The sequence below is a fragment of the Antechinus flavipes genome, chromosome 3, assembly GCF_016432865.1.
Source record: "Antechinus flavipes isolate AdamAnt ecotype Samford, QLD, Australia chromosome 3, AdamAnt_v2, whole genome shotgun sequence".
Lineage (NCBI taxonomy): Eukaryota > Metazoa > Chordata > Mammalia > Dasyuromorphia > Dasyuridae > Antechinus > Antechinus flavipes.
Window position 1 is genome coordinate 2,644,800 of NC_067400.1, and position 21,527 is coordinate 2,666,326.

The 21,527-nt window shown below is 60.5% G+C and overlaps 1 protein-coding gene across 4 annotated transcripts; it reads left to right on the forward strand.

The window, feature by feature from the left end:
* Window positions 1-595: 595 nt before the first annotated feature.
* On the forward strand, window positions 596-19,633 carry TMEM44 (transmembrane protein 44). 4 transcript variants are annotated; one of them, XM_051991605.1, is made up of 12 exons: window positions 596-808; window positions 3,905-4,031; window positions 5,912-6,005; window positions 8,853-9,016; window positions 9,609-9,695; window positions 12,398-12,568; window positions 13,529-13,678; window positions 14,869-14,973; window positions 16,309-16,332; window positions 16,365-16,485; window positions 17,218-17,247; window positions 17,877-19,633. In XM_051991605.1, the coding sequence occupies exons 1-12, from the start codon at window positions 630-632 to the stop codon at window positions 17,990-17,992; spliced, it is 1,368 nt and encodes a 455-aa protein (XP_051847565.1). In that variant the 5' UTR covers window positions 596-629; the 3' UTR covers window positions 17,993-19,633. The 4 variants fall into 4 exon arrangements, with proteins under 4 accessions (XP_051847565.1, XP_051847564.1, XP_051847562.1 ...); XM_051991604.1 differs by having other exon boundaries at window positions 597-808; window positions 17,215-17,247; XM_051991602.1 differs by having other exon boundaries at window positions 601-808; window positions 16,309-16,485; window positions 17,215-17,247.
* The last annotated feature ends 1,894 nt before the right edge of the window (window positions 19,634-21,527 follow it).

Consider the following 21,527-nt stretch of genomic DNA (forward strand, 5'->3'; position numbering starts at 1 on the left):
AGCCTGTCTCCGGCCTCTTTTTGGAGCGCCTGTCGTGCGGGCACTGCGCTAAAGGCCGGGCCAGCCGCAGGGGGAAAGGGAGCCGGGAAGGGGGGAACAGGAGCAGCTTGGCCCCGGCCGCGGAGCCGACCAGCGGCGAAGGGCTCTGCACCCCGGCACCCAGCCCTCCCGCCCCATCCTTGCCGGGCTTCCCCGGCCTTGGCGAGCTGCCCTTTGGGCCCGAAACCCTGAAAAGACGCTTCCCAGCCCGTCTGCCCTCGCCCTCCCCGCTCTGCGGCCCGAGGCCGCGGCCTTTCCGGCTCGGCCCACTAGAGGGCGCCGCCGCCGCGCCCGCCCGGATCCCGAACAATAGGTGAAGCCGCAGGCAGCGATTGTTACAAAGTAACTTGCTCCGGCGCGGAGGGCGGGCGAGCCTGGCCCGCTACCCGCCGCCGCCGCCCGCTGCCCGCTGTCCTCCGCCCGCCGCCGCCGCCCGCCTGGGTGTCCGTCCGGGATCAGGGGGACGCCCGCCCGGTCCGCGCCCCAGGAGCGTGTGTGTGGCCGCGGCCGCGGACATGGCCGGGCCCGCGCTCGGGGCGCGCTGAGCCGCAGGAGCCCGGGAGCGGCTCGGAGCGGCGGCGGAGCCGGCCATGCGGAGGAGCCTGTGCGCCGCGGAAACGCCCCTGGCGGCGGCCGGGCCGGCCTCGGAGGCGCCGCCCGCGCTGGGGGACTGGGACTACCTGGCCGGCTGCTTCGCCCACGACAGAGTGTGCCTGTCCTTCGGCCTGTGGCTGCTGGCCGCCCTGCTCTGGATCGCCGCCCACGTCCTGTAAATGGGCCGGGGGGGAAGGAGGGGAGAAGGGGAGGGGGCGCGGGTCTCGCTGGGGCGGGGCGGGGGCCAGTGCCGCCGGGGAGCAGGGGCTGAGAAGCAGGGGCCCTGGGTTCGAATTCTCCTTCAGCCTCTCACTGCCGGTGCGACCCGGGCTGAGCGGTCCCAGGCTTCTGGAGGTCTCCTCTCCGGAAAAACGGAGCCTGGGGGAGGCCGGGGGAGGCCGGGGAGGGGCAGGGGCACTACGTGTTCTCCCAGAACCGTTTTCTCTCCGCCGCAGGATGAAGGTCCTAAGATAGGGAAAGCCGCTCCCGCAGCTGGAAAGCGGATGCTGGAAGGAGGAGGGGGAGGGACGGGAAACTGGGCTTCCCGGTCCCTGGTCTGGAGCTCTGGGGAAGCCCGAGAGAGAAAGTGAAGAGAAAGTGGGGAGGGGCCGCGAGGTCTCTCGGGGAGCAGGTGGAATAGGGGCTCAAAGGCCCTGCGTTCAAATCCCAAATCTGCTGCTGTCTTTGGCCAATCCCGGGACCTCCTGGGCCCCAGTTTCTTCCTGTGATGTTAGCCCAAGGCGTTAGTCCCCCAGCGCTGGGGGAGACTCTTTCAGGGGGAAATTCAGCTGGAAAACTAAAGGGGGAACAAGAGGGGCCCCAGACCTGCCCCTTCAGTCCCCTAGAGGTCACCTCCTTGTGGGAGAGGATGAGCCTTAAAAATACAGCCTTTTCCCATCACTACAGAAACGGGAAGGGACCCAGCCCTGCGGGCTCCCTCCTCCGTGGGTTAGCTCCATGGCTAAGGCGACAGTCGCAGGCCCCACTCTCTGCGTCTGGCCCTGGAGGCCCTGGAGGGGAAAACCTGACTTAAAATAACCTAGAGGACTCTAGCTGTCAGCAGCCCCAGAAATAGGACAAGTGTTTACTCCCTTGGAGTGGAAGGGACCCCGGGCTCCTGGAATCTGATGGATCCCTCCTCCTGGCTAGCTCTCTGAAGGGACCCTGGCCTGCCAGCAGGGCTCCTGGGATCTGATGGATCCCCCTCCTGGGCAGCTCTCCAAGGGACCCTGATCTGCCAGCAGGGTTGCTGGGATCTGATGGATCCCTCCTCCTGGGTAGCTCTCCAAGGGACCCTCACCTGCCAGCAGGGCTCCTGGAATCTGATGGATCCCTCCTCCTGGGCAGCTCTCCAAGGGACCCTGATCTGCCAGCAGGGTTGCTGGGATCTGATGGATCCCTCCTCCTGGGTAGCTCTCCAAGGGACCCTCACCTGCCAGCAGGGCTCCTGGAATCTGATGGATCCCTCCTCCTGGGCAGCTCTCCAAGGGACCCTGATCTGCCATCAGGGCTCCTGGGATCTGATGGATCCCTCCTCCTGGGCAGCTCTCCAAGGGACCCTGGCCTGCCAGCAGGGATGGATCCCTCCTCCTGGGTAGCTCTTGAGAAAGTCCATGGGCCTGACCAGGGATTCCACACACGTCTTGTTCTGATCGTCAACAACTCTAACTGTAGTTTCTAAGGCCACAGGAGGGAGCAGGATGCCCTGAGGTGTCAGTGGAGACAGGGTGGGTGACTTGGGACCCTGACCTGGCTCAACTCTGATGAGCTTAATGAACTTGGGCAGCTCACTTCTCTGAGCCTCAGTTTCTCATCTATAACCTGGGAAGGGTGGCCTGTAAGAGGGGAAAGAGGGCTGGATTTGGAAGTGGGAACCTGGAGCTCCTCACTATTTCTATGACTACAGGCACTGCCTTCTCCCCTCCAACCTCGGTTTCTCCATCTGTAAAATGAAGGCTTTGGACTCAATGGTCTCAGAGCCTCTGTCCCCCCAATGGCCTGTGACAGCTAATCAAATCTGGACCAGGGCACCGTCCAGACTGACCGAGAGGAATCCATCTGATTGAGGATCGTCAGGATCTCTGACCAGAACTGCCTGCCTGGTCTCTTCCTGCGTCCCCTGCAGCCCCCTCCTTGCCCACCTCCCTCATTTAGCCCCTTTCAGCCAGTGTCTTAAACTCTCTCCTGAACATCTGAGCCCCCAAGGACCCAGCAGTCCCCTGCAAGGGATGGATTCGGAAACGAAGGTGATGTAAAAACAAAAAGCAAAACAGGATTAAAAATAAAAAGAAAGCATGTGAAATCTGTTAGTCAAGAAACATGTATAAAGTGCCTACTATGTGCCAGGGGCACACGGGCCCAGCCTTACAAGGAAAGGCAGCAGAATTCCTACCTGGAGGAGGCACCAAGAAGCTACAATCAAGAGAACTTGGGAAATAATCCACCGAGGAAAAGGTGGCAGGATTCAGGGGATTGATGGGCAAAGGCTTCCTGCACGAGGCAGGTGGGACGCGGGGGGAACCAGGAGGCTGAGACAGGGAGCCCAGGGAGTGGGGGCCCTGAAAATGCCAGCCTCTGGGAGATGGCATTTCCCGTTCAGTAACGCGAAGGACGAGTGCCCGCTGGTGAGCGTTCCCTCTGACATTCCCTCTGTCCACCCCGGCCGTAGCTTCCTGGCCCCTGGCCGTTTGAATGTGCCTCCGATAACAGCACGGCTCTATCTGGCTCCTACCCCTGTACCGGGCACATTGCTCTCTCGCTGGATCCCGGCAATAAGCCGGGGACGTGGGTGCTTTATTATGTCCGTGGTGTGATTGACAGTACCGTTAAGGCAGACAGGGTTAAGTGACTTGCTCAAGGTCACCCACTAGAGTGTCTGAGGCCAGACTTGAGGTCTTCCTGGCTCAGACCTGGCACCCTGAGCACGGGCCCTCTTGTGCTTCTCCCTTTCTTTGTACTCTCTACATTTAACAGAGCATGTGGCGCACAGTAGGCATTTAATAACTGCTTGCTGACTGGCCTTGAAAACTTGTGTTTCCTGGAGGTCCAGAGGAGGGCAGAGATTTCTCCGGCCAGAAGGGCGGGATTATTCAAACTCAGGGCTCCCGACTCCAAAGCCAGGGCTCTTTTTGATGTCTCGGGTCCTCCATCATCTTCACAGGAATCAAAGCTGTAATTCAGCTAGAACGATGCCGTTCCTGGGCCAGTTTTAGAAAAAGCGGGAGGAGGCGGGGCACGCTTGGTAATCCAGACTCTGCTCTTCCCTGCTCAGGTGCTTTTACTTGGGATGCTGCAAGAAGTCCAGCCGGGACCGGTCCGTACTGTGCGTGATTTACCGCTTCGTGGGCAGCCTGAGTGACGCCTTTGGGGCCTTGCTCTCCAAGCAAATCCCCATCCAGGTAGGTGCCCCGCTCCTGTACTCCGCCAGGCTCGCCGGGCGCCGTGAGCACCGCGGTGGCCACCAGGGGTCAGCCGTGGGCTGCACCAGAGACCCCGCCGCCCGCTCCCTGATCCCAACACCGGGATGCTCCAGAAAGAGGCTCCTGAGGGGAGTTGGGGCAGGCTGGGAGCGCAGCTAGCCGGGAGGAATGGGGGGGTCACCCAGCGCCTCAAGGGCGAGCCGTGGAGCAAGAACTAGTGGCCTGGTTCTGCTCCATGAGGGACCCCCCAAAAACCTGCTCAGCAGGGTCACTCCTCCCTCTTCACTCTTCCCCCTCTCCCTTCCTTCCCTACTCTCTTCCCCCTTCCTCTTCCTCCCCCTCCACCTCACTCTTTCCCTCCCCTTCCTCACCTCCCCCTTGCTTCCCCCATCTCATCCTTTCATTACCCTTTCCTGTTTCCCTTCCCCCTCCCCTTCCCCTTTCCTTCCTACATCTTACCTGTCCTTTCCCCTTCCCCTTTCCCCTTCCCCCTCCCATTTTCTTCCCCCATCTCACTCTTCCTTCTTTCCTTTCCCCATCTCACCATTTCTTCCTTTCCCCTCCTCTCCCCCTCCCTTCTCCCTCTTCCTTCCTCTTTCCCTCCCAGCTTTCCCTTTCCTCCCCCCCCTTTCCTCAGCACCTGCTCCCACAGAGCAGGGCGGAGCCCCCCAGTCTGTGTTCTGGAGCCGAGAATCCCGGCTGCTGTAATGTGGCTAGTTGTTGTGGAGAATTCTTCCCCATGTGGCAGGTTAGGAGCACTGCAGCTCAACTGACTCCCTGGCCTGGGCCCTCCCCATACCCATCTGGGCTGCCGAGGGTCAGTAGGGAGACTTGTGTTCAAATCGTACCTCAGACACAACCCCAGGGGAGTTTGGGTAAATTACAAAACCATTATCTGCCTGTTTCCTCATCTTTAAAATGGGAATAACTATAGCATTCATCTCCCAGGGTTCTTCTATGGATCAAATGATATATTTGTGAAATACTCTGCGAACGTCAGCGTTTGCAGACATAAATGCCAGCTATTGTTAGAGCAAGTTAGCGCCGGTGGGCGAGGACAGAACGGGGGAGAGCGGGAATCCGTGACTTCGGGACCGTTGGGGCAGGGTCCGGGTCTCCGGAGGGCAGTCCCACAGTCCCTCCCCAGGCCTTCCCCAGTCTTGCTCTCCTTCTCAGTCCCACACTAGACAAATGAACCACGTTCCATTGTGGTGCCGCCATATTGAGTCAGTTTGGCTGGCACGTGTGCCCCTCCCTTCCTTGTTCCCAGTGTACCCAGAAGGCCTCCTCTTCTGGGCCTTTCCTTTTCCCAGCAACAGCCTCTGCAGCTGGAAATGCCTTTGCCAGAACCTGTCAGTTGTCTAGTCTTTTCCCAATAGAGAAGTGGGGCTCTCAGAGGTCTGTTACATGTGTGTTTTGTGCATGGGGGGGTGTGTCTGTTGCGTGTGTGTCACACATGGATGGGGGTGTGTGTGTCAGGTATGTGTATTATACACATATGGGTGAGTGTGGGCTGTGTTGTGTGTGCACATACAGTGAGTGTGTATGAATGGCGGGCGTGAGCGTCTATGACGTACGTGTGTGTATCTGATGAGTGGGTTGTTGGCAGGGGGCGGCTGCCTTGCCAGGGCTGCCCACGGGCCGGCCCGGCGGTTCTGGTCTGTTCATCACCAGCGCCGACGACCGATTCTTCTGTCCGTTCCCGACACTGCCACCGGCTCTGTTAGGGTTTGAGCCGGCGCCCGCCCTTCCGGGTCAGGGCTGGGATGGGGCCGCAATTAACCCGGCGCTGTTACAGTTCCCCAGTGGAAGGCGTGTGAGTTGGGCACCGGGAGCGCTGAGAAACCTCTTTCCTTCAGGTCTTCACCGGCATCTACCTGGCGGCCATCGAGGTGGTTAACCTCATGCTGCTGCTCTTCCCCATCTGCGGCTCCAAGATCAGGCCCCAGCTGGGTGAGTGACCGGGAGGCTGGGGCTGCCGTGGGTGGGAGCTGGCGACCTCGGGCCCGGGGCTAAGGAAAGCCTGCCATGGCTGGGAAGGTCCAAGCTGCAGTGAGGGCCCCGAGGCTGGGAGGGACAGCTAAGGTGTCAGGAAGGACGGCCTTACGGTCACTTGCTGGGCAGAAGAGGCTTCCCCAGATTCTGAGACCACATATACAGCCCTCAGGAAGGACGGCTCCAACTGGGGCCAAGTGGGCTTCAGTTCACACGAGGGCGCGCTCAGAGCACCTCCAAGCTGCAGTCCTGCTCGCCTTTTAGAAAATGTTGCTATTGACACATCGAAAAGGAACTTAGAGAGTGTTCACCAGAGGAATGTGATTGTCTGATGCTGCATAAATTGCTTATGGAACAATGGGCCTTTTTGATACTACTCCCTTAAAGATGCCATCAATCATCGTTATGGGCTAGTTTCTTTTGCTAGAATAGATGCGGTTTAAAAATTTTTTCAACCATCATAACTAGAAAAAATTCTCTTAAGATAAATGATGGCATGTCCATATGCAGGGACTCCCAAATTCTCTTCCCCTCTCCCCTTTCTGCTCCCTGAGATTTTACGCAATCCAATTATGGGTTATGCATGTGAAGTCATGTAAAACATTTCCATATTAATCATTTTGTGCAAGAAATAAACTCAAGGGCAGATAAGTGGTGCAGTGGATAGAGCACCAGCCCTGCAGTCAGGAAGACCTGAGTTCAAATCAGATCTCAGACACATTTCCTGGCCGTGTGACCCTGGATAAGTCACTTAATGCTAATTGCCTCACATAAATAAATTATAAATAAAAAAAAAATTGGGCAAAAATAAAGGTGGTGCAGTGGATAGAGCACCAGCCCTGAAGTCAGGAGGACCTGAGTTCAAATCTGGTCTCAGACACTTAACACTTCCTAACTGTGCAACTCTGAGTCACTTAACCCCAATTGCCTCAGCAAATAAACAAATAAATAAATTTTAAAAAGAAAATAAAAAAAGAAATAAACTCACATAAAAATAAAGAGAAAGGATGTTTCAGTCTGAATGCAGACTCCCTCAGCTCTTTCTCTGGACGTGAAGAGCATTTTTTCATCATGAGTCTTTTGGGAGAATGTCTTGGATCATAATCTGGCTGAAAACAGCCAAGTGTTCACAGTTCTTCATTCTACAATGCTGCCATTACTGTGGACACTGTTCTCCTGGTTCTGCTTACTTCACTCAGCATCAGTTCATGTAAATCTTGCCAAGTTTTTCTGAAAGCATCCTCCTTGCCATTTCTTATATCCTACTTGGGCACCCCCCCCCCAATTTCCAATTCGTAGCCACCACAAAAATAGATTTTTGCATAAATCGGCTCCTTTCCTTTTCCTTTGATCTCTTTGGGAAAAAGACGTAGACGTGGTATTTCTGAAGCAAAATTTCACAAGTTTATAGCTCCTTGGACATAGTTCCAAATTGTTCTCCAGAGGGGTTGGATCGGTTCAGAAGAGAGAGGCGATTCGTGAAGGAAGTTCAGTAGGTAGAGCTCCGGGTCTGGATTCCAAATCTGGCCTCGGACATTTACGATCTGGGTGACACCAGGAAAGTCGCTTTATTTTTGTATGCCTGAATGTGCTGGAAAAGGAAATGGCAAACCACTCCATTATCTATGTCAAGAAAACCGCACGAATGGTATGATTCATGGGGTCACAAAGAGTCAGACGTGAATGACTGAGCAACAGATTTATGAAAGGATAAAGCAGAAGGAAAGATAGGAGGGACGAAGCCTTGAGAACAGTGGGGAGAGGGGCAGGGCGGGACCTGGGATTGGGAGCTTGGCCAGAGTGATGAAGGAAGGGAGACTGAGACAGAAGAGGCTAGAGGGCTGGACTGCATCATTCTGAGTAAAAATGTCAGTCTCGATGAGAAGCGTCATTTCTCCAGACTTGTTACTGGACGGCTTCATATTTGCAAGAGCTGGGAGAAGGTGGGGGTGAAAATCCAGCTCCTGCTGCCAAATTACAGCACATTCTCCTTCCTGCTGACCAGAGACTAGATTCTGAAGCACAGAATTAGAGACATCCCTCCTTCCTGGTCAGCTTCTTACTGGGTCTCCCCTCCCCCCAAAATGGACTTCACCATACAAGAGGGAGCAGGGAAGGAGGCAGGGTTAACTGCTCATCTGAAAAAGATGTGGGGGCCAAGGAAGCTTTTGGGATCTGAGGTCAGTTCCACTGCCTTCTGCCCTGGGCAGTACCATGAGCAATATTGTATACGCTTCGTGCCATGTCTGAGGAAATATTTGCAGGGCGAGACAAGCAGGATTTTGGAGAAGCTGGAGTCCCTGCCCAAGAGGAGGGGCAGGGACATTCTTCCTGGAGAAAAGACTTAGGGGCTGAGGGCACGGGAGAGCAGAGACCTGGCCGCGGAAGGGATCTTAGAGACATTTATCAACCCCCTCATTTATGGAGGAGGAAAGCGAATCTAGCAGTCCCAGCTCTCCTGGAAACTTTGACTCCAAACTCCACCTTCTTCCCACTGATTGGATTCCTGCAATCCTTATCCCAGGGGTCTTCTCTGAAGGGCTAGGCTAGGAGCAGTGGGACAAAGGTCAAAGAGGCAGAGTTAGGCTAAAGACTAGGAAAAACTTCCTAACGAAGAAAGCCATCCCAAAATGATGAGCTCCCATTCCTGGAAAGCTTCAAGCAAAGGTTGAAGGGTCCCTTGGCAGGACAGGGTAGAGGGGTGTCTTGTTCAGGGATGAGATGGATGAGGTGCCTTCAGGCTCAGAGAGCGCAGTGCTTCTATCAGAAAGGCTGGGACTTCTCAGATTTGGGTGTTTACCGCAGGTCGATGCTCCCAGGAGAGATCACGGAGGAAACTCCGGGCCAGCATGTTTGTCCTCATCGTGCCCCTGGGGGTGGGCACTGGCTGGCTGGCCCTGGCTCCCCCAGCTCCAGCTTCCCTGGAATTCCACGGAGCACAGAGAAGGCTTCTGGGAAGCGTGCTGCAGGTACATAAACGCCAAAGACTCGGCCGGGGGTGGTTCTCCCTGACCCCAGGGCCCTTCGCTCACTGCCAGAGGAATCTCCCCAAAGCTCAGGTCTGACCAGGTCGGCCCCCACTGGATAAAATCCAGGATTCTGTCACCTCAGGGACCAACCCAAACTTCTTCCTGACTTCCTACTCCATCTGCTCCTTTTCTTTTTACCCCTTTCTATGAGCCTAGTAATGCAGCCGGGCAACTTTCTGACTGCTCCTCAAATAGGGCCCTGTGGCTCCTCCCTTGGCCCAGCTGTTCCCCCTCCTGGAATCCTGCTTCCCTCCTCTGCCCCCAGACTGCTGGGTTTCCTTTGTTATTCCCCCCAAATCCTCCCTTCTGCAGGAGGCTTTTCACAGTGCCTCCCCCTGCTCATGCCTTCCTCTTCCTAACGGGCTTCTTCGGCTCTGCTTGTATCTTGTGGGCACTTGGCTATTTGCATTCATCTCTTCTCTGCTCCCCCACATGTGATCTCCTGACACGGTTCCCCCACAGAATGGGAACTCCCGACGTGTCTCCCAGAAATGTGTTTGCTAAGGTTGTCCTCGCCGGCTTTGTTCCTCAGGAAAACACAGAAGCCCTCGGCTACCTGCTTGGGGGGGTTGGACTGATTGTCTCCTGGACTTCCCGGATCCCTTCATTCTCCAAAATAGTGAGTGCACGTTGGGTGGTTCCCTCTGGGAAGATGCGATCTCTTTGGTCGGGGGCACTGAACAGCAGCATTTTCAGGGGTCCTTAGCAGAAGTTGTATCTTCGACCCCCCTCTCAGCCCTACACAACTCTGGCCTAGAGGTGCTGCAGAGCCCGGGGCAGGGCCAGAGTGCCTGGTGCAGCTGGAGGATGGGCTACTGCGAAGTGCTCTGGATACATCCCTCTACCCGGGATTTTTAAGTCACTTAACCTCAGCTGATGTTTATCAGACACTTTCTCATATAGTCCTCACGTCCACTCTGTGAGGTACATCCTGGAGGGTGATTATCTCCATTTCACAGGTAAGAACACTGAGGCAGACAGTAGTAAAGTGACTTGCTTAGGGTTACGCAGCCAGTCAGGGTCTGAAGCAGGATGTGAACCTGCATCCTGGCAGCTGCCTCTTGTCCGGGGAGATCTCGAAGGGGCCCCGGGGAGGGACCTGGCTGGCGGGGCCCGAGGGGCTCTCCATCTGCCCGGGGCTGGATTTCTGCATGAAATCCAGGCTTATTGTGGACGGAGCCTGGCCTCCTCCCCCTGGCCTTGGTCTGGCTTCCAGGCTCCCAGCCCAAGCTGCTTGGACTTCTAGTAGGGAAGCGTCCCTTCCCAGAGGGACGGGAATGAGGACGTTAGTGACTCGGAGGCCCCCATGGGACCCCCAGCCCCCGAGTGGCCGCCGCCGCCCGGACGGCTCATGGCAGGTCACAGCAGAGGGGACGCCGGCTGGATCCCGGGCCCAGCTCCGGCCTGCCTTTCACCGCCCTGAGCATGAGCTAGGACTGGGGAGCTCGGCGGTCAGCAGAGTCTGGGGCAGCCCGCCTGGGAGGGGGCCTTGCCCTGGACACTGAAATGCTGCCCACGTGGGGCCCCAGCTATTTGTGCCTCTCTGAATCAGGATGTCTCACGTCATTCCTTCAGGGAGGATGTGCGAGTGCCTGGGAACCGGGGGGTCACTTGGAGAGGGAGTAGCTGCGTCCCCCTCCCCCCGGGCTGGACCCGCCTTCAGCTGGCCTGCCGCAGAGAGGGGAAACCAAGGCTGGGGGAAGGGTCCAAAGAGAAACTGGGGGAGCAGGGCTCAGCACCACGGCCAGCTCTTCGGCCACCTCCCCCTGCAAAAGAGGAAGGAACTGAGGGCCCGAGGGGAATGACTGGCCCAAGGTCACTCTGCTAGCGAGCGGAGAGGAGGATTTGAACTCAAATCCCCGACTGCCTTGGGAGCATGAGCACCCCTTTTTACACACGGAAACATTTCAGGATCTCCCCCCCCCCCATGAGAGCATTTGTACCATAAGAATCCCGGAGGTTCAAATCCTGCTTCCAGCTCTTGGGGGCTGTGACATGCACACACACACACACAAACATAGATACACACATATGTACATCTCTCGTATTTCCCTCTCTCTGGCTTCACGACCCTACACCCCCACCCCCCCATGGCCAAAGCAGCAAACATCCCGAGGAAGGCTGGGAACCGAGGGCACCGGCCTGGGGCTGCGAAGGCCTCCCGCCCCCTTTCCCAGGGCCCCCTTTCCCAGGGCCCCCTTTCCCAGAGTCCCCTTTCCCAGAGTCCCCTTTCCCAGAGTCCCCTTTCCCAGGGCCCCCTTTCCCAGAGTCCCCTTTCCCAGGGCCCCCTTTCCCAGGGTCCCCTTTCCCAGGGCCCCCTTTCCCAGGACACCCTTTCCCAGGGCCCCCTTTCCCAGGGCCCCCTTTCCCAGGGCCCCTTTCCCAGGGCCCCCTTTCCCAGGACACCCTTTCCCAGGGCCCCCTTTCCCAGGGCCCCCTTTCCCAGAGTCCCCTTTCCCAGAGTCCCCTTTCCCAGAGTCCCCTTTCCCAGGGCCCCCTTTCCCAGAGTCCCCTTTCCCAGGGCCCCCTTTCCCAGGGTCCCCTTTCCCAGGGCCCCCTTTCCCAGGACACCCTTTCCCAGGGCCCCCTTTCCCAGGGCCCCCTTTCCCAGGGCCCCTTTCCCAGGGCCCCCTTTCCCAGAGTTCCCTTTCCCAGGGTCCCCTTTCCCAGGGCCCCCTTTCCCAGGGCCTCCTTTCCCAGGCCCCCTTTCCCAGAGTCCCCTTTCCCAGAGTCCCCTTTCCCAGGGCCCCTTTCCCAGGCCCCCTTTCCCAGAGTCCCCTTTCCCAGGGCCCCTTTCCCAGGCCCCCTTTCCCAGAGTCCCCTTTCCCAGGGCCCCCTTTCCCAGGGCCCCCTTTCCCAGGGCCCCCTTTCCCAGAGTCCCCTTTCCCAGGCCCCCTTTCCCAGAGTCCCCTTTCCCAGGGCCCCCTTTCTTTTCCGAGAGCCCGAAGTTGGCTCGAGAGGCTCCAGGTTCATGGATTCGCTTTGCTCCATTTATAGCCACTAGAGGGAGCCACAGTGCACAGAAAATTGGGCCCGGAGGCAGGCCACGGGCGTTTCCCTGTGGCCTCAGACAGTGGCTGAGAGACCCTGAGCAAGTCACTTACCCCTGTTTACCTCAGTTTCCTCCTCTGTGAACGAGAAGAAAATGGGATCCTCCCTGAGGGAACTGGGGGAACGCTGGGCTGCCCCCTCCCAAAGCCCTGCCCACACCAGCGCAGGGAGGCGCCCTGCAGGCTCTTCTTGCCCAGCCTGGGCCCCAAGGCTCCCCCGAAGCGCCCGGGAGCTCCCGGCCAGCGGCGCTAACTCGCGTTCTCTCCCCAGTACCGAGGGAGAGCGTTTCCGTGTCTCCACCTGTGGGCGCGCGGCTTCTCGGCCCTGGCCGGCTTCCTGTACGCCTCCGCCATCGTGGCCCACGACCGCCGGCCGGACTCCCTGCTCCGCGCCCTGCCCTGGCTGCTCACGGCCCTGGGCGCCTCCGCGCTGGACCTCGCCGTATCCTTGCTCTGGCCGGCCCGGAGGAGGGGGGGAGACACCGAGGGCCCCCTGCGGGATCCTGGGAACGGACAAAAGCTCCCCCCAACAAAAGGCCTGGGCGGCGGAATCTCGGGGGGCAGTGAGGGCCGGATGCCCCCTGACCCGCCCGGTCACTGCGGAGACATCGCCCCCCCCTCCCCCGCTGGGATCCCGAGAGCCACCGGAGCGCTCACTGCCGGCGCCCCCGCCTGGGCTGCCTCCCCGGGCCGCGCAGGACTCCGGGGCCTCCGCCCGATCGCCCAGGGGAGGCGGCACACGGCCCAGGGAGGGAGGCAGAAAGTGGCTCCCGCTCCCGTACCCGAGACAGGTCCTTTACCTCCACTGCCAGCTCTCCCCTGTCCCCCCAAACCTCCTTCCTCTCTGTGCTGTCTCTCTGTCTCTCTCCCTCCTTCTCTCTCTGTGTCTCTCTCTTCCTCCCTCTCTCCTTTCTCTCCCCCTTTTCCTCCCTCCCTCTCACCTTTCTCCCCCCTTTCCTTCCTCCCTCTCTCACTGCCCCTCTCTCTTTCCTCTTTCTCTGTGCCTCTCTTCCTCTCTCCTTTCTCACTGCCCCTCTCTCCCTCCCCCCCTCCTTCTCTCTCTCCCTCCTTCTCTCTCTCTGTCTCTCTTCCTCCCTCTCTCCTTTTTCTCCCCCTTTTCCTCCCTCCCTCTCATCTTTCTCCCCCCTTTCCTTCCTCCCTCTCTCACTGCCCCTCTCTCTTTCCTCTTTCTCTGTGCCTCTCTTCCTCTTTCCTTTCTCACTGCCTCTCTCTCTCTCCCTCCCCCCCTCCTTCTCTCTCTCCCTCCTTCTTCCCTCCCTTCCTCCATCTTTTCCTTTCTCTCCCCCCCTCCTCTCCTATTTGCCCAAGGGGAGGTTGAGGTGCCCAAGGTGATTTCTCTGCTTCCCCGGGGAGCTATGGCCCTTAACCTCTGAACTCTCAGCTTATTTTCCTGTCCTGTGTGATGCACAGCAAAATGAGGGGAGTGCTGGGCTTTTCCGCCGAGGCCGCGGAGACCCCCGACAGGCAGGCCCTGCTGCCCTTTGCTGAAAGAGAGGAAGATGAGCGGCAGGAGGAAGTGGAGGAGGAAAAGGTCTGTGTCCTCATGTGGGGTCAGGAGGGGAGGCTGCCGAGGGGCTCCCGGGCCCTGGAGCTGCGTGAGCAGGCGCATGTACCTAGCACCTTCCAGGGCTGGGCGCGAATTTATAGACGAGATAACATCGTTATCTCCCTCATCCCCTTCACAGCCCTGTTATTGTCCCCACTGTGCAGTGAGGAAACCGAGGCAGGCATTAAAAGGGACCTGGCCCAGCTGGTGGGAGCTCAGGCTACCAGGGACTCGGGCTTCCTGCCCCCACCCAGTGCTCTGGGCACGTGACACCCGCCCAGCAGCCACTGGGGTGCTCCTTTGATCCTGGAGGCATCGGGGAGCCGCGGGGGTGGGGGGCAAGGGCAGGCTTCGGCCCCAGTGACCAATGCAGTGGTCAGGCAGACCGTGGTCTGGGAGGCCACTGGGGGATGTTGGGAAGGGAAGGGAAAGGGCATTTGGCAGCCAGTATTTGCTGAAGTCCTTGGTGAGAGGGCAAGAGTAGGGGGTGAAAAAGGCAGGGGTTGGAGGTGAAAGGGCAGGGGTTGGATGTGAGAGGGCGGAGTAGGGAGTGAGAGAGCCGGGGTTGGCCTGAGGATTCGTGAGGAGGACGAGTAGTCTGAGCCCCCCCTCAGCCCAAGCAGTGAGTTAGGGGCATGAGAGGAGGCGTCCCCGCCCTGGAAAGGGGGCTCGGAAGGAAGCGGGGCTTGGGAGAAGGGGAGAATGGAAGATGAGAGCAGAGAGCGGAAGCAGGAGAGGGGAAGGCTCTGGGCTGGGGCTCTGCTGGGGAGGGGGCTCACTGCCCTGCCCGAGGATAAAGAGCAGGGGGAAAGGGGGCAAGAAATCTTTAATTAGGCCTTTTGGTAAATGCCCCGACTTAGCATTCCATAGGAAGAAGCTGGGGCCGCTAGGGGACGCCACAGGGCCCAGAGCGCTGGCCCTCCTGAGCTCAAATCCAGGGCAGACTCTTGCTGTGTGACCCTAAATAAGTCGCCTCATCCTGCCTCAGTTTCCTCATCTGTAAAATGAGCTGGAGAAGGAAACGGCCAACCAGCCCCTCTGCCAAGAAAGCCCGAACGGGGTCACAGAGAGTCATTCGGCACTGGAAAAAATGAACGACAAAAGTTAGCAGGGAGTGGAAATTCGGAATCGAGCGCACTTCCCAGACCACCTCACTCCGGCTTCTTCCTTTCTAGAAATCCAACTGGGTCCCGCTCCACATGCTCCCCCACACCAAGTATCTGCACAAGATGGCGGCCATCGGGCGTTACATGGAGCTGACCATCGAACACGTACAGGAGGTAAGGGGGCCGCTGCCGCCACCAGGGGGGGAGGGGGGCCCCGGGGATGAGTGCAAGGAGTGATCATTTGGGGAGACTGAAGGTGGAGGCCAGGGGCGCAGAGGGTCAAAGATCAGGGAGTCCCCTTGGGAGGAGGTGCCCTGAGACGGGTCAGCTCGACACACAAATCTTAGAGACCATGTTTGCAGATGGGGAATCCACAGCTTAAGTGAGGCCCCTGGTCCTCGTGGTACAGAGATGGAAACTGAGGAGCCCCAGAGCCGGGACGATAGCTCCGGAATGTCTGAGGAGGGATTTATGGGAGACAGAGCTGGACCTTTTCCAGCTCCCCAGGGGAGGCCCCCAGGGAAAGGGCCCTGACAAAGGGCTGGCACCCGCGGCACATCTCCCCCTGCCCGGCTGTGTGCCAGCAGAGGTGGGCTGGGGCAGCCTGGGTGGGCAGCAGCCCAGTGACCCCAGTGGTGTGGGCAGCAACCCAGTGACTCCGGGGGATGGGCGGCAGCCTGGTGACTCCGGGGGATGGGCGGCAGCCTGGTGACCTTGGTGGGGTGGGCAGCAACCCGGTGACTCCGGGGGATGGGCGGCAGCCTGGTGACCTTGGTGGGGTGGGCAGCAACCCGGTGACTCTGGGGGATGGGCGGCAGCCTGGTGACCCCGGTGGGGTGGGCAGCAACCCGGTGACTCTGGGGGATGGGCGGCAGCCTGGTGACCTTGGTGGGGTGGGCAGCAGCCCAGTGACCCCAGTGGTGTGGGCAGCAACCCGGTGACTCCGGGGGATGGGTGGCAGCCCGGTGACCTTGGAGGCTGCCTCTGGGCAGCAGTGGATGGGCAGCAGCCGGGTGACCCCAGTGGCGTGGGCAGCAACCCGGTAACTCCGGGGGATGGGCAGCAGCCCAGTGACCTTAGAGGCCGCCTCCAGGCCGGCTGTGGGTGGCTGTCAGGGCCAGGGCTGGCACCAGGTGGCCCTGCCTGGCCTCCCTCCCACGAGTCAGCATCGTGCCCTCAGCCCGGCCGGCTCAGCTTTCCGAGGCCCCGTGCTCGCTCTCCGGGAGAGCCGGCTTGGCCAGCGCTCCTTCCTGCTGCCCTCGGCTGCCTTGTCACATGAGCTGCGGGGGGTTGGGGGGGAGGACAGGGAGGGAGAGAAGGCTCAGGGCTGGGGGCCCGGAACCTGGGTACAAGCTGAGAGACTCCAGAGCTCGGCTTCCTCCTTTGTAACGGCAACCTACGCCCCCCCCCCCCCCCATCGTGAATGTTCTCTCGGGACCCCGAGGGATAAGCGCCGGATCCGGCTTCCCTCAGCCCGCCCCCAACTTTCCACGTCCACGCTCCGTCCAGGCAGGCTGCAGCAGCGCGAGGTCGCTGGGGGACGGCCACGCCACCGCTGGGGACCCCTTCCTGCAAGCCCCCCCGTCCCTGCTGGAGCCCCCCACCTACCCCCCCATCCAGGTCATCCACGCCAAGGTGTCTTCCAGCAGCTCCTCCGAGGTGTCTTCCATCAACTCGGAGCTGGAGGTAGGCGGCGGGGGACGGGGGGGGGGAGGTGGGGGTGGGGAGGAGGGGAGGGGAGAAAGGGGGGGGACGCAGCTTCCCAGCATTCCAGATGCTTGCAGGCCAGACCAAGCCCCAGGCCTGGGCAGGTGCATGCGCCAGAAGACCCCTTCCCCCACGATCAGACCCTCCGCCCCTCCCTTGCCGCCCCTCCCCCTGATCCCTGGCTGCGGGAGGACTGAGCCTCACCCCGAGGCTCTCCTGGTTTTTGAGCCCCGAGGGCGAACCCCGAACCTCGGCTTGTGAGCCTGTGGCCGCAGCTCGCGCTGGGCTCCCCCGATCGGAAGTCCGCCTCTCGCTCACTCCTGCAGCCTTTGCCGCCCCTCCCCCCCTCCATAGGACTCGGGCCGGACCCGGAGGTAGAGAACCTCCTCCTCCCCTTCGCTGCCTCCGGCCGAGGTTTGGAGGCCGGGCCTCCACGTCCCTGCGGCGACAAGGGGAGCCCCGCCTCCCTGGCCAAGCCCTTTTGGCCGGCGCTGTTCCCCGGTTTTAGTTTAACGAGTTGGCTCCATCCCCCCATAATCACCAGGAGCTAATTACTAGCATTAGAGGCTTTTCTGGCTCCTCCCGTGGCCGCGGGCTGGCGAGCGCGCCTTCGCCGGCACCGCTTTCCCGGCTGCAGGTGCTCGCCGGCCTCCCGCCTCCCGCCTCCTCCGCCCGGTCCAAGGCTCTCCATCTCTCTTCCTTCCGCAGCAGAAGTACTGGGAGGCCCTGAACTCGGAGCAGGTACGGCGTCTCCTCCCCTCCCCCTCCTCCACAAGACCCGGCCGGGTGGGGGGACTGGGGGGAGCTGGGAAGATCCTGTCCCCTCCCCAAGCAGAGACTGAGAGGAGGCGGCCTCCCGGTGGGCTCGCCCTCCCAGGCCTGCCATGAGGGGGCGCTGACTCTCGGAGGGATACCCTTGGAAGGTGGTCGGAGGGATACCCTTGGAAGGTGGTCAGAGGGAAGCCCCCGTACCTCCAGAAAGCATTCCGCTGGCTCCAGGCCCGGGGGCCGTGGATCCACAGGACAAGCCTGTGAAGCCTTCCGCGCCCCCCCCCTCCCCCGCCCTCTGGGAGCCTGGACAGTAGCAGGGTCCTGAACTCTCTCCACTGGTGTGGGGGTGTCCCAGCGAGGAGATTCCCTCCGCCATGTGTGCCGACCACCCACCTAACCTCAGTCACGAGCCCAGTGCCGAGGGACGTCCCTCGTGCAGGGTCCTAGACCGCTCCCGGCGCTGTCTGGGCCCTGGCGAGCGTGGCCTGGGGTCTGTCCCCTGGCTTGGCTGGGTGGGCTCACGCAGGGGCCCGTGAGTAGGTACGAGAGGCCCATGGAGGGGCCTGTGCCCGCCTGACAGCTGGTGTGTTCTGTCCTAGTGGGATCGGGAAGATGCGAACCTTCCGTGGAGCAGAGGAGGCTGGGAGACGGCCCGGCCTCTGGCCCAGGAGGGGCCGGGCCGCCAAACCCACCGAGCAGCAGCGACGCCCAGTGAGGCCGCCCACCGGGAGGCACCATGAGGGAGCGGGCCTCCGGGGAGCTGGCGCCCGCGGGCCAGGGACGGCCTTCCGCAGACCTCCCCCAGGCGGCAATGCCACGGGGGCATTAGAGGGCAGGAAGACTCCCCGCGGAGAACGCTCTGCCAATGGACCCCACAACGAGGGGCAAAAGATGCCGAGGAGTGGGGGGGGCCGCGGATCCGAGCCAAGCCTGGCCGACCCAGACTGTCCCCTGTGAAGGTGGCCCAGGCTGGGGTGCGGGAAGAGCCAGCCCTTCTCAGGGTCCGTCAGAACTGCCGGCCTGGATCACTCGGCCTGCGCTGGGAGCCCGAGGGGTCCAGATTGGCCACGGCAAGGGGAGGACCTCCCATCCCGGTGGATGCGGCCTCTGCGCCCCTCCCGTTCCCAGCGGGGTCGTCAGGGCCACCACTGACTCAGGAGAGCCTCACCTGTCCCCTCTGCACCAGCCATTCGTCCATTCATTCATTCACCAGCATGTGTTAGGTCCTTCTGGAACCGGCTGCAGGGCTGGGGAAACTGAGGCTGAGAGAACTTCTGCCCTCAAGGAGAGGCTGCCTTCTGCGAGAAGCCCAGAGCTCCAGACCAGGCTGGAGAAGGTCCTTGCAGCGTCACTGTTGCAACAGGAGGGGAGGAGGGAGTTCTGCTCCTGGACTCGGCCTCCTGCGGACCAGCAGGGTGGGCAGAGTGGGGGCCGGAAGCGCCCACCCGGGGCTTTCCTCCGGCCTGTCTCCAGCCCAGCCCTGCTGGGAGAGCTCAGCGCTCCCCCCCAGCGGGGCCTTCACACCTGGTGAGAGCCCGAGTTCTCCCTGCTCCCCACATATTTGGGGGAAAGTGTGAGCCCACGAGGAGAGGAGGTATCGGCACGGCCTTCCTCCAAACCTGACCTTCCCCCAAACCTGCCCTTCCCCGTGCCTCGCAGCCGAACTCCCTCGAAAGTCCCCGGGGATGTCTTCGTGGCCACGTCCCGCCTTTTTTCAGCCCTCTTGCTCCCAGGATCCCCAGCAGCCTCTGACGCTCTCCTTCCTCTCTGGGCTCCTCCTGTAAGATGTCCCAGGTGTACATGGGAGGCGCTGGCTTGTGGAGGAGGGGAGGGAGGAGCCTCAGAGGGAGCCTCAAGGCCTTCCTCCCTGCTGTCCTCCCTACTGTCCTCCCTGAGAGTCTGCGGGTCACAGAAGGCGCTTCCTCCTCCCGGAGCCAGCTCCCATTCTCCTTTTCTAATTATTTTAAAGTGTCCCAAAGGGTTTCCATGGACTTCGAACTCACTTTTATTTATAAAAATAGGAAAATGCCATGTTTTCCACCGGGTTTCCAGAACACCACCGAGGGAGGCTGAAAGGCCTACCTTTGCATGGCTGGTGGATAGGGCTGAGAAGTGGGGGCCGGCTTCCCTGCGGGGATGCTCCTCACAGGCCCCGGCAGCCCCCAAGCCAAGGACTCCCAGAGGGCCCAGAGCGGGCCCCTCACTGAGGCACTCTCAGCATGGGGGGGGGGGGGCGAGGTCTTCCAGAAATGTGGCGCCTCCCACTGCACGCTCTCCAAGCCCCCCGGAGTCTGGGATCTTTTAGCCAGAGCAGCCATGTTTTTGTACGAGGAATCGATAAAGTTTTCCCACAGTATTCCTTCTTTCTCTCTGGCTGAGATTTGTTGTACTTAGGCCTTCTAGTAGTGGACAGGGACAACTTACAACAAGCCATGATCCTCACTTTGTGTGGGCAAGGTGGGAAAAGTTTTCCTGGGGGGGGGGGGAGCCCCGCTGACTTCTGGGAAGCAGCTGTGTGGCGACCCTGAGCAAGGACCGAGCCAGATGGTCCCGGCCCTCCCTGAGCCCAAGCTGACCCCAAAGCGGCCCCCATCCCACCTCCTCCATTCTGACACCCCCCCCCATTCTTCCCACCCGCTCGTTGTGTCTCTAGTCCCCGGTCTTGTCCCTCTCCCAGGGAGATCTTCCCGAGCTGCAATCAGCACCCGGTGAAAAGGCTGCAGAAGGGGGGGGCACACTGGGCGCTGTTACCCCCTCCTCCCCTCTGGTCTTGCCATCTCCCACACTTGAAGGCAGGGACCCACAGAATGTTGGCCTCCTGTGTTTAACAGGCCTTCAAACATAGTAGGCACTTAGTGTTTGTTGAGCCCTGAAGTCAGGAGGACCTGAGTTCAAATCTGCGTGATTTCTCTGGGTAAGAGCTGGTCCCCTTGTGGCTGCTGCCCAGAGGGTGATGCTGGGGTGGGGGGGGGGCTGGGGTTCCAGCCAGTCAGTCACTCACTCAGCCCCTCCCTCCCATCACCCTCCGAAGACTCAGCACAAGGACAAGATCCGGGCAGCTGGCTGGGAGGAATCGGGGAGGAGGGGGCTCTCCTGAAGGATCCTTTCCTGCTGAGCCAAGGGGCAGGAAAGACCCCAAGCCCCTCCATCTGCCACCCCCGTCCTGCAGGGGGCACACTCAGAGCACCCAGGGGACCTGGCCAGCTGCCTGGGCGACTTCCACGGCCTCACGCCAGGTCCCGCGGGCCCCTCCCTCACTTGTCTGGGTCTAAGGGATAGACAGCTGGACTTGGAGACAAAGACTCGAGTTCGAATCTCTCAAAACCAGAGCGGCTCCCCCATCCTCTCAGCCGGTTTCCTGGGGGCCTTTACAGTCTGGCTTCCAGCCTCATCACAGCCCTGGGACTCCTCTCGAGGAACCGATGACCTCTTCTTGGGGGGGTCCAACAGCCCTCCATCCTCATGCCCCTGGGCTTCCCTGCAGCCGGGGACACCCCGAAGCCCCCTCTAATGTTTGTTCTCTTTCCCTGGGTCTTTCCTGACCTCCCTTCCTTTCAGCTGCTCCTCCTCCGGCTCCTTTGCTGGATCCTCCTCTGGGGCCCCCTGCCCCCACCCATGGGTGCCCCTCCAGGGCTCATCATGAGGGGAACTGGACTGCAGGAGGGAGGAGGTGAGAGTCACCCAGACTCCTTGGCCAGCCTAGGGCACAATTCTAGTGGCTGGGCTGGGTCCCCCCCAATCCATACGGTGCCCTGCCCCCCCCTTCACGCCCTCAGGGTAAGGAGCACTCAGCCTCCAGATATGTGTTATCGCCTGCTCAGCCTCCAGGCCCGGAGGCTGCTGGGATGTCTTGGGCTTGTCTGGGCTCTGGAGCAGTCCTCGGACCCAGGCCCCAAATAAGGCAAAAATACAACGTGGGGGAACAAAGAGCAGCCTGAGGCGGGTGCCGACCTCGCTGCGGGAAAACAGCATCCGGGGGAGGAGGCAACAGCTCATTTCTGTGCCTGGGCTGCTGGTTTGCGGCTCACAACCCTGGGGGGAGGCAGCATGAGTATTGCTTTCTCACAGTCAAGGAAACTGAGGCTGAGTGAGAACTTCAGAGTGGGAAACCCCTTGTAGGGGCAGGGGGTCAATTCCCACTCCCAAGTAAGGCCCCCCTGCAACACTGCCTTGCCCAGCCCTCCCCCTCCCAGGAGGGAAGGCACTGGCTGTAGGGGCAGGGGCACCCCCCACCGGGCAGGCTCCTTGTG